At 37.7% G+C, this 13579-nt stretch overlaps 1 protein-coding gene across 7 annotated transcripts in view; it reads right to left on the reverse strand.

The window, feature by feature from the left end:
* Positions 1 to 13579, reverse strand: part of adgrb1a (adhesion G protein-coupled receptor B1a) — a 176973-nt gene that overhangs the window by 77891 nt on the left and 85503 nt on the right. For 6 of the 7 annotated variants that reach the window (XM_028016656.1, XM_028016654.1, XM_028016653.1 and 3 more), the window contains exons 3-10: positions 6936 to 7094; positions 6114 to 6221; positions 3001 to 3168; positions 2482 to 2646; positions 2146 to 2310; positions 1235 to 1399; positions 1037 to 1138; positions 828 to 934 (exon numbers count right to left, since the gene is read on the reverse strand). In XM_028016656.1, coding sequence (XP_027872457.1) covers positions 828 to 934; positions 1037 to 1138; positions 1235 to 1399; positions 2146 to 2310; positions 2482 to 2646; positions 3001 to 3168; positions 6114 to 6221; positions 6936 to 7094 — 1139 coding nt within the window. The remainder of the gene's footprint in view (positions 1 to 827; positions 935 to 1036; positions 1139 to 1234; positions 1400 to 2145; positions 2311 to 2481; positions 2647 to 3000; positions 3169 to 6113; positions 6222 to 6935; positions 7095 to 13579) is intronic. The other variant, XM_028016652.1, reaches the window with a different exon arrangement.

The raw sequence follows: 13579 nt of genomic DNA on the forward strand, positions 1-13579 counted from the left end.
GTTATTTCTTTCAGGGGCATCTCATATCATCTCTATAATTAGTGAGTTGTAAAACATGGATTTTTTTCTATTTTTGAAGTTTATTGAAAGTGTCAAGTTACAAAAAAATTACAGCAATGCCATAAACAATGAACGTTCAAAGGGGTGGGTAGAAGTACAACCTTTTTAAAACCTACCCTTTCTCAAGTAATGAAATATTGTCCAACAAAATCTTGTCTAAAATGTTACAATATTGTCAGTGACATCTGTCAGAATGTGACTTCATCTAGTGAAGTAAGTGTAAGCTAGTAAGATGAAGCCCAGATATAAACGTGTGCTTTAAGTTACCATCCTGTTGTATCTGTGTTTGAAACTCTTATTTTGAATTAAAAAAGGAAGTAGTTCTGGAGTTGCCATGTTAGTCTGATAAGTACATAGTATAATAAAGAGAAAGTTTTCGGTGCTAGGTAGAAAAATATATCTCTGAGAAAAACCTTTCAAATAATTTGTGAGCACCATCAGCGTGTGGGAACTGTCTAATCATTTGATGCTAATGGCAACAAAGCTAACATCTGCTTCTGGGGAACCTTTTAAACCCAAGGCCTATTTCACAGGTTTTTATCATGGCTGCACTGCCCTCACTCTCCTGCAGATCAAGAATTAAAACACTAAATCAGAACTGGATAATGCTACATAAACCAGATATTTCTTAACAATTTAAAATGTATGCACATTTGTGGAAAAGAAACAAAGGGACCATTTCAATGTGTTGTTTAAAGCAGTTTGTGATCTGTGAAAGGTTTATTTTTTTTTCAAACAAGTCAAATGAAAACAGATTTACTGCTTACTAAGGTTTGTATATTGCGATAGTCATTGGAAATGCATTTCATATAGGTGGGATTTTCCCAGTAGGCAATGCCCTCCTCATCCAAAGAGCAGCGACGCAGGATAACTCCTGTGTGGAGGAGACACATAAGTTCAGCTGAGCACTGAGGATTCTGTCATGCAGTTTCTGTAAATAGAACCTTGTGTGAATGCATGGAAGATGGAAGCTCACCTACGGCATTGGAATCACATTGTACTGCTGCTGTATCCCCGGCAGGAGTCATCTTCCACACAACCTTAGAGAAATTGTCCTCATCACATATCTCATGAGGTGCTGTTTGCAACAGAAAGATAAATAAACTGTGTCAGTCACACTAATGTGAGAAAACGTACATGCACATTTCAGATAGAAATGTTTCTATTCAGTCACCTGGGCATCTCTTTTCATTGCAGTGACGGATTTGTTGTCTCTCTCCAGGACAATCCTGTCCTTCGAAAAAGGGCCCATAACAAACCCTGTTCCTCTGCTGCGTCCCCCCTCCACAGGTTTTAGAGCAGCCTGACCACAAGGACCAAGGCTGCCACTTCCCATCCACTAACAATCAACACAACATGAAATGTTGTTTACTACAGAAAATTCCAGAGTAACAATTCAATTAAATTAACTTAAAGGGGCAGAATTATGTATTTTCCAGACAAATAATGGAATTTTGCAACACAATCACATAACTATCCAACTATATATAAATATGACAAAGAAAATTTGGCTTTGTAATTTAATGCCTTGAAATTAAGCCTCTGCCTCTTTAAAAATGCCTGCTCTTTGCTGAAACTCCACCTCCAGCAAGTCAGCAAAACTTCTCTCCTGCGTTGCCACTGCTCAGAGTGTATATTGAGCTCAGCAGATCTGCAGTTCCACAAAGTGTTTGCTAATTGCTGCCGACTATTCTAAAGAGCTGAGTGGGGGCCGGGGGGTCATAGGGAGGCATGCACTGTGAGGCAGAAGCTTGGAAAAACAGCTCCAAGGAGGAGCTGTATCTCAAAGGAGGTGCTAGTTCCACACAGCCGTTTTGCATAGCAGAACAGTTGCCATGGGAAATTAAAGATTTCTCAAATATTCATAAAAGAATCAAGACAAAACTCCAGGTATATTTCTGATGAGAGAATAACATTCTAGCAAATGTAGAGCTCAAAAAAGTTGATTTTACATAACGCTGCTTCTTTCATAGACTGAGTTTAAAAACAAAATACAAACCATCAGAAGGCTAAAGCTTATTTTTAATAGGAAGTCTGTATGTTAATTGCAGAGTGAAAGACACATTCTGCAATAATTGATCATACCTGGACAATCCCGTAGGAAACAGTCAACCGTCTCCAGCCACTCTCCCCTGCACTCCGAGCCTCCATAAGAGGGGCCATTGCATTCCCTGGTTCTCTGCATCGTCCCATTGGAACATGTAGCAGAGCAGGAGCTCCAGCTGGACCACTCATTCCAGACCCCATCCACTGGGAGCCGGCAGGGCCACAGCAACAGCGAGGACAGAGTGTGACCAACCACGATGTTTATAAGCTGGGACATTATTCACAGCTAAGCAAACTGGGAGGGTTTGCTTAACTGTGATCTATGAGAATGTCTACATTACATTATTGGCTCATTGGTTGATGGGTCATGCTTACCTGGACAGACGGCTATGTTGCAGAATTTGGTCTGTTTCCCTGGTCCGTCACAGGGTTTTCCCTCAAACTGCGGCGGGGAACAAGTTCGTGTTCGGGCCCTGTAACCTCGGCCACAGGTGGATGAACACAAACTCCACGGTGACCACTCATCCCATGTGCCGTGAACTGCAATCAGAGCAGCTATCATGTGACTTAGAAGACAGATGTACAGACCATCCATTTTACAAATTGAAACTAAGAAACATCACAGTGACAGGTGACCCATCTTTTACTCCACTGTGGGTTTGGTTTTATGGAGAACATCCAGGCTATTGTTTCTAGGACCTCCCACTGCTGTCTGTTTCCATGAGAGCCTGACAACACTTTGAAACCTGATCTGCTGATAGAGTGGCTAATAGGATCTAGAGGGTCTTCTACGGGTAATACATGGTCAGGGAAAGGAATGAGCGCTGGGAGGAGACGGGTGCAGGTGACTGTGGGGGGTCAGAGGGATCTGGTGGGGGTAAGGGCGAGGCTTACCTGGACAAATTGCTGAGGTGTTGCAAGGTCTCTGCTCTCGCAGTGGCCCGCTACAATGTGTGCTGTAGGAGGAGGACACACAGAAACGAGTGCGACTCTGCCAGCCTTCCCCGCAGGTGGCAGAACACACACTCCAGGATGACCACTCCTCACCTGAAGTTGATTCTACTGAGCAAGATGGAATAGGTAAAGAATGGAAGGATTGGGAGGAAAAGGAAGAAAAGGAAAGGTCCATAACTGTTTAACATGCAGGATGCAGCCTCCGGGGCCAAAAAAAAGAGGTGCTGTGGTATTAAAAGGTAAAGTATGTCCGTGCCACATTTCAAGGGGCCGCCTTTTATTGAACACCTAGGATTTCATAAATATTGAATAAAGTTTTCTTCCTCAAAGACAAATGTGGTTGACAGATGGGTTTTCTCATGGTAGCTTGAACTTGCTGTCTTTTAAGATGATCGGTCTTCTAAACAGCACAGCTGATCATTCTAAAGGACAAGATAAAAAATTGTTTAGGAGCCTACAAGTCATTCTGTAAATACCGTCCTGTCTTGTGGTAACAGGTAAAGGCTAACCTTCTTTGTCCACATTCATACATTGCTCCCCTCAAACAAGCGAGCCCTGAAATGGAGCCCAGCATTCGATCTGCTTGTTCTTTATTATATGTCAGGCTCAGATTTCATATCCTATGCATTGACTCTATGTAAAAGTGAATGCCATCGCCTTAGGATATGTCATTCATACTGTTACATTCAGAGACTGCCAAGTAGATGGGTCACTGAACCAATTAAAGAAGCCTGAGTAGGTAAAGGCGGGCTGGGAGAAAAGAAAAGCTAACAGGAAGTGGGAAGCTAAGCACATTAAAGTGATGCCTCACTCAAAGTCAAAAATCTCTGGAATATTGTTCAACCTCCATAACTGACAGGTAGCTGCAGGTTTGCACTTTGCCATCTTGGATTGAAATTTGTATTTAAATTAGAACTGAACAACCTTTCTAGGCAAATGCAGTGTATTTGCCTAGATAAATACACTGAATCGAAATGAAGTACAGCCATCAGTTTGTTTCAAAACATTATCCCAAAACTATTCACAGTAACCAGCAACAAGGAATAGTTCAGCAATTCCGGACATATGTTAAGTTCTATGTAAAAGAGAAATTAGAAGCAGTTACTACCATTAATAACTCTAAACAGCATGAGGCTGGTGTACTCTCCATATTAGAACAACTGTCAAGCCTCCTATTTGGCTAAATGTATAAACATTTATTAATCTATAACTACAACATAATCAATTAAGGCCCATAAAGCTTATAGAAATGTACTCAAAAATAACTCCAACTGTGCAGCTAAATGATGCAGATAGGATATTTACTTACTACAGTTCTGTTCAGATTTTGCATTTGAGTGGTAATATGGTCATATTTGGAACCCTATCTTACTTCAGATAGGGTACTGAAGTAATGATTGCTCAGAACATGATCTCTGGTAAATGATGTTAAATTTCATATCAGTCATGAACATTGTTATTTTCCAGACGGTAATAACTGCTGTTGAATGTAATGCAGAGATACAATAAATGGTCACTCTGCTATGTCGACACTACAACCTGTTAGCTGTGTAAGCATACATAAATGTGTTGACTGCTTGATTTGACAATTTTAAAAAGTTACTTGAAATGCTGTTGCTGCTTTTATTGCAAATGTTTTTACTAAATAAAGAGAGGCGAGAAGTAACGAAAACCAGACCCTTTGCTGTGTGAATGGGTGAATGACAAAGTTTTTTGTTGGTTCTGTAACCTTGCGCTAAAATTCTATACCTTAAGGATGAATGTGAACTAGTCACCATCTTTCCTTAGCTAAGGTTAGTGTCATGATTGGTGAAGGTGGAGATAAGGCAGAGTCAAAATGTGAACAGCAACATGACATGATGAAGATTTATTTAAACTCAGTACATGGTCCAGAGTGTTCACCAAAACTCAACAGAATATGATAACAATGAAGAGATGCTCCAGGGATGAGAACTAGATAAGAAAACTGAAACAAAAATTTAACTTAAATAAAACAAAATGCAAAACAACCAAGAGAAACAAAACATGACACCAAGAAAACTATGAAACAGTGTTCTGTTTCATTCAGTCTCACTATGTTCAGTCAGGGTCCATGTTGGAAATAAACTCACAGATAAATAACCAAAGACTATGAATAACACCCCTATGGAACACAAAACCCCATGATAAAAAACCCCCACCAAAATCATGACAGTTAGAACTTTTGAACTTTGAGTCACTTTATAGTATATAATCACTTTATTTCTGAGACTTTCTAAGCTGCGATATTTAGGTCTGAAATGAAAAGGTCAAAGTAAGTTATTAGTTAGAAGTGTGATTGCACACACTAATGTGATGTGAGTTAGGTCAGTAAACATAAAAATAAGCTACTGGCTATTTATATTTATATAATAGCTATTTTTGGTTTAAATCTCTATTGCCAGAAAATATCTCTGCAAAGGGTCTTTACATTGAGGCCTGCAACTTTGGTTTCTTTTTCAACATGAACAGTGTTGTAGTTTATTTTCAAAATGCTTTTTTATATTTGAGTGTATCTGTGTGTGGATGTACAGTACAGTATGTGCATAAGGTGGAGGATATGTACATGGATGTTTTGTACACTTTATAATTTACAGAATTTCTATGTTTTGTAAATTGAATGCACAGTAAAGTAACTATTCTTTCCTTGTATTTACATGTATCACCGATATGGCAATAATATCTTCTGTTTCAATCATAGACTGAAGCTAAAAAAAGACCAGTCCAATTTGTTGAACTATTCCTTTATGTACATTTTTTGACTTTGGTGCATCATCACTTTATCAGAGAGCAGCAACTCTGTTTGATTTCATATTTTTCAGAGAGTACACAGTGTTCTGTTTCATTCAGTTTCGCTATGTTCAGTCAGGGTCCATGTTGGAAGTAGTCCACTGTGGACAAGGCACTGCTGTGGGAGATTTTGATAGATGTGTATGTTTGAAATGTGTCACAGCTGTATGTTGTAAAAGTAAACTGGTCACCCAAGCTGCCACAGTGACTGATGCATGGGATCCCTCTGCGTCCCGTTGTCTTACCTTCCTGAGGACTCTGCTGTCCGCTGCGGGGGGGCTTGTCTGTGTCATCACGCTTGGGGTTGTCCACCGAGCGGAGAGACTGGCTGCGAGAGAGATGGCGACCTTTGCCTAAAGGAGGATGAGGCAAGGCCAGGAAGGGGAGGAGGGGCGGGGTTAGCAACCAGAGCTCCTTCATTAATGGCTTATATTTGGGGCACAACCGTGACGTGATTGGTCACCCAGAACAGCATCAGCCAAACTTGGGACTTGTGTTGTGCTGTTGGTGTTTATGTGCTGTTCCTGTGTACTGACGATTTCTTTCAGTTGTTGTATAATGCTGTTCAGAGTCTTGAAGTGCCTCTGCTGGAATGACTAAGTACAAAAATACACTTAAACCCATCTCAGCTGCAGCCATGACTTATTGCTGTGAGACAGAGAAATGCATCAATCGTTCTGCCCAGATGAAAAGAAGCTTTAAGCTGTCAAACATTTCAAGAAAAGCACTAATACTTCTTGGTAAATTGTCTCTAATAAATAAAGCACTCAGATGCTCACTGCCTGAGTCACTTTAGCCACTTGAGGATTTTAGGATTTTGAAATAATCAGGTCTTTGCATTATTGACCAAAAACCAGTTGACCATGCAGGTTTTCTTATTTTCATCGATCAAAGTCCCCTTTCCAACATGCACTCCTTAACTCAAAATACTGAATCACACGCATAAGATACACAACAGAAGAATAAGTTAGTTGGAAAGGAAGGGTAAGTGTAGAATATCTTTAAAATGTCCAACGAAGACAAAGTTTCATTGGTGGACAGAACCAAAGCCAGTGGGAAGAGCTAACCTGTGCATGACTGGGAGTTGCAGGGCCGACCTTCCTCCACTATGCCCTCACACAGGAAAGACTCTTCTGGCGGCGACTGGCAGGTCCGAGCACGGATTTGGATTCCTCCGCCACATTCACTGCTGCACTGCTCCCAGTGGCCCCACACACTCCAACCACCTGCAGACACAAACACAGCCAACAGAAACAGTCACTGTTAAAACACTGCAGTACTGTCAACACTACATGTGAGCTAACTGACAACAGCTTTTATAAATAAAAACAAAACTGTTTATTTTTCCTGGAATGATTAAATGAAAATATGTTCTTCTTACACTCTGAAGCAAATGTTGCAATTGCAACAAACTGACAGACTGTGTAATGTTTCACACAACACAGTGGTACTGTAGAATGGTTTTTGCTATATCAACTTATATTAGCCATTTGTCAAACTTAAAAACAATGAAACATGGCTTTCAGCATTTTTTTTTACAAGAAATTAGACCCTAAATTCACATTCCTGCTTGTCTAATCTGATATACTGAAACAAATTCCTGTGCAATCCTGCCTTCATAGTTCATAGCCAGTAAATAGAGTCCTCGTGTGTATGCTTCTCTCCACCTAAATACAGCTGTGAAGGTTTCAGCGGTTTATTGGACAGCATTAGTGAACAAATCAAGGAACACAGCAGATAGGGTAAATGTAGGATTAGGTTGAGAAACTGCAAACCTACTAGAGCATGCCTTTCACCAAAACAGACAAGAGAACATTGTTTAGAGAATCATGGAAGAATCCTGAGATAACTGTGGAAGAGACTCACAGCTCAAGATGGAGAATAAGACAAAAAGACAGTTCTTTCTATCCTTTTCCACCAGAACCTACTCAGTGAAGTTCATGTCTACATGGTTAAGGTCATTTTCACTTACACTTGAATAAGAGGCTCTGTGTGAGTGGGGTCATCCTAGCAGAGTGGTCCCACGATGTGAAAAGCAATGTGGCATTAATATTCGACATAAACGCAACACAAGTACAAAAACTTGTGTTGCGTTTATCTTGCATCTTGTCATTACCCCACAAACAAAACCTATTTGCAGTGTTGCTATTTTCTTTAGCACACTCAGTATTGCAAGTTTTTACAAATGTTAGAACTGATCCTTGTGACACAACCAACTCCACCTCTATCCAGTCAGTGACTGACAGTCTCCTGATGTGTTTCCAGTCAGGAATCCCATGTAGGTACTGAAGAAAGGGGTTGGCACCATATAAACATAGTGGAAACTGAGTGGTCAATCTGCATTGATTAGATGCTAGGGGAAAAGGGCCATTAGTTTTGGACTACATAAATCTTGCCTTAAGCAAAAAGTGACAAAAAGACAGCAGTGACCTGTTTCCACATGAAAATCTCTGACAAGTCTTGAGAAAATTGATGTTGACATACACAGTCCATCTAGTCTAACCCAACTTTGATTACTTAGCAAAAGCAGGCAAAAACACTGCTCTAGAATGTGATGTTTGAGAATCAGAGGGACCTCCTTTCAACACCTAAAGTATGAATGTTAGAATAATTATCTAAGTTCATTTACTTGTGAGTTTATTTGAAAGGTTATGTTTTCATATTATTATTTGATGTTACTTGACTTCTTTTCTTCTATGAAATACTATTAACCATTTGTAGGATGTTTGCCTGAAGGCTAGAGACTTTGCACATTCCTGTGGTATCAGCTTCCATCTGTAACTGATTAGTTGTGGTCAGCCATGCCCTTTTAAGGGCATGCCCACAGAAGGTTCTAGGACACCCTGTAGAAAAAGGTCATTGGTCAAATTCTTTGTGTGACTATGTGAGAAGGCCCAACCTCCTTCCTTGTATTTTCTAATAAAGCCAAATGCAGAGAAAGAACTGGCAGAGTTGATCCCAGACAGTGTTTTACAGCGATTCGTCGCGTCTCGGATCTTCCCTCCTATTCTGCAGAAAAGACAATCACGACTGGTCTGAATCCTTGCTAGATAGGAATTAAATAAACCTATCATTTGGGGGCTCGTCCGGGATTCCCGATATACCCGCCGCTGACGGAAGGAGTAAGACGCGCTGAAAACTGCCGGCAGTCAGGTTCTTTAACCTGAAATCCCGGGGGGCAATTTCCTCGCTGGGCCAGTGTTTTAGGTCAACCTCCTTCTGCCAACGGTGGATTGACGGGACTCAAAACCGAGACAGAGCAGGATTCAACCAAGTAAGTAAATGGGATTGTACGGGCGGTTTTCAAGTCCCCCGTTTGACGTCAAGTGAAAAAAAAAAAAAAAAAAAAAGGGAAAGTATAAAAAACACACGTAGGGAAAGGCAATAAATGTGATACCTTAAAATAACAGTGGGAAAGCAAGTGGTGGACTTGTTGGGGATGAGTAGCAAGAATTCTCCACTCAAATCATTTATTGAGTTGAGTTGAAGTGAGGATTACCACGACAAGAATTTAACCACCACCCCACTTCCCAATTCCCCGTTCTATAGCGTCCACCCTAGGTGTCATAAAGAACGGGACGAAAACACTGTAAAATATGGGTTTTTCACACGGGAAGGAGAAAAGTCTTAAAGGGGATGAGAAGTTAATGTGTCAGATGGAGCCAGGAAACTTAATGTACCTGACTAAATGGAAAAAGAAGTACGGTGCAGATGGCATGTTGAAAGTAAAGAAAAAACGTGGTGTTTTGGTTTTAAAATAAGGGTTAAGTAAAAAACTGGTACCAGAAAACGGGAAGTTATTGGTTGTTGTTAGATTCTAACATAAGTTTGAGATGTCTCTTTTTAAATGTGCACGGGTTTTTAAAACAGGTTCCTGAAGACGAGTTTAAAATTAATTAAATTAAAACATGAAAAATGTTAATAAAACATTGGAAAATTCCTGAAGCTTCAGTAAAATTTGATAAAATAATGAGGACAGACTGAAAATTGGTGACTGAAACTTTGACTGACTACAAACCTGGCCAGATGTTTTGTGTTTTTGTAATGTGCTTTGTGTTTTGTATTGTGTTGCAATTCATGTTGGTGTGAAAGTGTGTGATTGGACATAAAATACCACTTGGTATTTTATGTCATATAAATACAGAGTTTTTTAGTTTAATTCGTGGTGCAAAATTTCCAGTTTTTAGAACACCCTATGTGTTAAACTGGACTAAATTATTAAAATTAGGCAATAACAGCAGTAAGTGTGACCTGCAGTGTAAAGATTGGAAGGTTATAGAAAGATAGAATCTTGATAAAAATAAAACATCTGAACAAATTGAAAATAAATTATGGGTTCTAAGGTTAAATAAATAAATAAAGAAAGAAAGAATAAGCCAAGAAAATTAGGTCACAGAGGATTGTAGAAATGATGTATTGGCAAATTAATAGATAAATACATAAATGATTAGGTAGAGAAATAAATAAAAAAAATGCATATAGAATTGAGAACTAAAATATTAGATAAAAATGTTAATTATTCCTTCTAGGCTGAGAAGGTAGCAGAAAAATAGAATAAAATACAATGAGTAAAATAGGACCTTTTTAATGAGTTGAGGATAAAGAAAAAACAGAAAAGATCTTTAGAGAAACAGGCTCTAACTGTAAGAGGAATTGATCAGATAACAACAAACTGCAGCATGCAGCTGATTCTACGTATTTTCACAATCAGTCCTTTTAAAACTGACCAAAACTTTAAGATAGATAAATATCATTAAATCTACAGGACTTATTGATAATTAAGACAGAATAAATTAGAAGTAACTCTCTTGTTAAATAGAAATTGATTAAATATAGAAAAGTTTGCTAAAATTGACAAGATTTGTTGTTGAAGGATAACATTAAGTTTGAAATAACTTATTGGTTAATGAAAAAAAATCATATGGAACTATTGTAGAGAATCAATATTAAACTGTAATAAGAGATGATTAAACAGTGCCTACAGAAAGAAGAGAGGGCTGCAAGAAAATAAAGAAAAATAAATAAATAGAACAAAACAGGAAGCTGTAATGCAAATCATTTTCTCTCCCATCATTTAAAGTACCTCCTGACAAAATATCAGAATATAAGTTACAATTTTAGTAGTGGAACGACAAAAGGTTTTTAAGTTCAAATTTTAAAATTAGAAGAAACTAAAACATATCTGATGATTCAAGTGCCAAAGCCTAATAAAGCAGTAAGAATTAGGAGTTCCTCCTGAAATCCTTATCGGCTCTCTTTCCTGCCATAAAATCAGTCCCTCCAAGAGGTGAAGGAAGGTTTTTATGGTGGGGTTAAAGATTTGTTTTGTGATCTGACAATAGAGATTGCTCAGACTAGTGTAGTGACTGTAAAACATAAATTGTGACATCTAAAAAAAATACAAAGGTTTCAATTAAACTTTTTTCCTAAGGAACATAGAGATTGGCTGTTTAAATCTTGGGGTTTTGTTTGGCATTGTAGATTATAGGAAGTTGTAGAGAGTGATTATCATCACATAAGGCAGGATTTTGATGCAGTTTGGTTTCCTAGTTTTAGTGAAACATTTTCTCTTTAAAGTAGATAGTTTAAACAAGCAAATACATAGTGAGCAATTAAATAATGTGGAAAATGTTAAATATAAGTTTTTAGCATCAAAACACTGAGTCTGTCACACACAGATACTCTTGGTAATGATTTTCTGTTTTCCTTTCATATTACTTTATATATTGAGTAGTGAGTGGTTTAGATTTTTGTCTTTAAATTTGTTTTCATTAGTCTGACTTTTTATTTAGCTATTTGAGTCAGTTCTCTGTCTGTTTTGTTAAGTATAACAAATTAATTTCTTTCTTTGGAGTTACCAGTTTCCTCTGGACCCGTTCACCAGGGGACAGGGAACTTTGGTCTTTAGTTTAATTTCTTTCATTTGTTGATTTGGTAATATTCTGACCAGTATTTGTCAAAATGTATCATTTTTGGATTTTCTTAATTAAGACTATATTTTGAATTTTCTTCAACGTCTCTCTGGCTGGTTTATGCATAACTTTCACATAGTCTTAATTGGTAAACACGTTTTGTCAAACACTGCTGAGAATTTTTGAGAAGTTTCTACAATGAATTATTTGAAAATCATGAGAGTAAAATGAAATAATGAGCTTTAAAACTGTAATGTGAAGTGTTTTTGGGAAAATAGAGTCATCTTGAAGGTTTAAATCATGCTGAAATAAATTGTTCTGTTTGTTTTGAAAGTTTACCTTTTAGGAAAAAGAGCAGCATTGAATATGGGTAGAATTTCTCAGGTAAAATAATAAACCTGTTTCATCAACATCTTTATTTAAAGTAGTAGGAATTGTGATACATTAACAGGTAATGTATCATCAAGGGGGAGAATATGTTATGGGTTTATCTTTTATATTACTTAATTAGATTACTGAAACTTATATTACTTAAACAAATTTTTGAAGAACATGTCTGATCTGTGTTACACATAAAAGTGAAAGGAAAGATATTGTCTGGTGAAATATATGCTTATTTTGAATGGATTTGAGTTGTTCTCCATTAAAAGATGTTCTGACAATTGGCTAAAGTATTTTGAAATCAATAGATAACAAATTTATAGTGATAATGAAGCATATTTTGGTTAATTAACTTGGGAAAATAATTATAGAAATTAAAAATATTATTGTGTTAGCCATTTTCAGAGCATTAATTTAATGGATCAAGAATGTTTTAAGAAATGTTTTGAAGAATCTGTTATTGATTAATTTATCACTAATCAGGAAAAGTCCTCAGGTGGGTCTGAGATGTGGGATTATAATGATTTTTCTAAACTTGATCCAGGTCTAACTCTTTTGAATTTTTGTTTAAGGAAAGCATGTAGAATGTTTTAAACAAACAACCAGTAAGATCTAGTTTGTTCTATAAAAGTAATTTAAACTGGGCTGTTTAATTCACACTGATATTCATTGTTTTGATGATAAATGTAAACTGTAAAACTGCAGCACATTTTAAGCTTTTGTTATTGTTTTGTTTAATCCTATTTTTACAAGATTGGTTTAAGAAAAGATCTGCATTTGTTTAACATTCTGGCAAAACATTACTTTGGAAACATGTCTTTTGAAGCAAATGATTACAAGGTTTTGGTGTTTTCCATCGGTCTGAGGTATGGTATAAACTAATTGAAGCGTAGATTGAATGGATCACATCCACCGTTTAATGAGCAGAACTGGACAACTAGGAGATGTGCTTTGCATGATGAGTTGCTCATGGCTTTCTACACACGGACTGGCCTGGAGTTCTGAGCTCCAAGCCTGACTCTGGACTCTACAACAAAAGCTGTTATCTCTGAAGAACAGTGTGACTGCTTGGAGAAGCGGTTTCACATTTATTCCGACGATGGCAGCCACAGTGGGAACAAGCGTTGGAGAATTCACTCGGACACACAGTGAATTGAAGATATTTGTGTTGGAAACACAAATGAATGATGCTTTTGGAAAATCTGATCTCTGTTTTGTCATTGCAGTTTTGCAGCTGTTTTTCTGGTGTCCTGTGGATGTGGTCTCATTCAAAGTCAGCGTTCTTTGATAAAAGACTAAAGTAATTCCCCTGATGGAAAATAACAAAGCAAAATCTTTTTTTAAGTTAAGCCATTGTTTGATTATGCTGACACTGATGAAGATGACACTAGAGAATGTTGTACTTATATTTCCGATGC

This window comes from Xiphophorus couchianus, chromosome 5 (assembly GCF_001444195.1).
Source record: "Xiphophorus couchianus chromosome 5, X_couchianus-1.0, whole genome shotgun sequence".
Classification (NCBI taxonomy): Eukaryota; Metazoa; Chordata; class Actinopteri; order Cyprinodontiformes; family Poeciliidae; genus Xiphophorus; species Xiphophorus couchianus.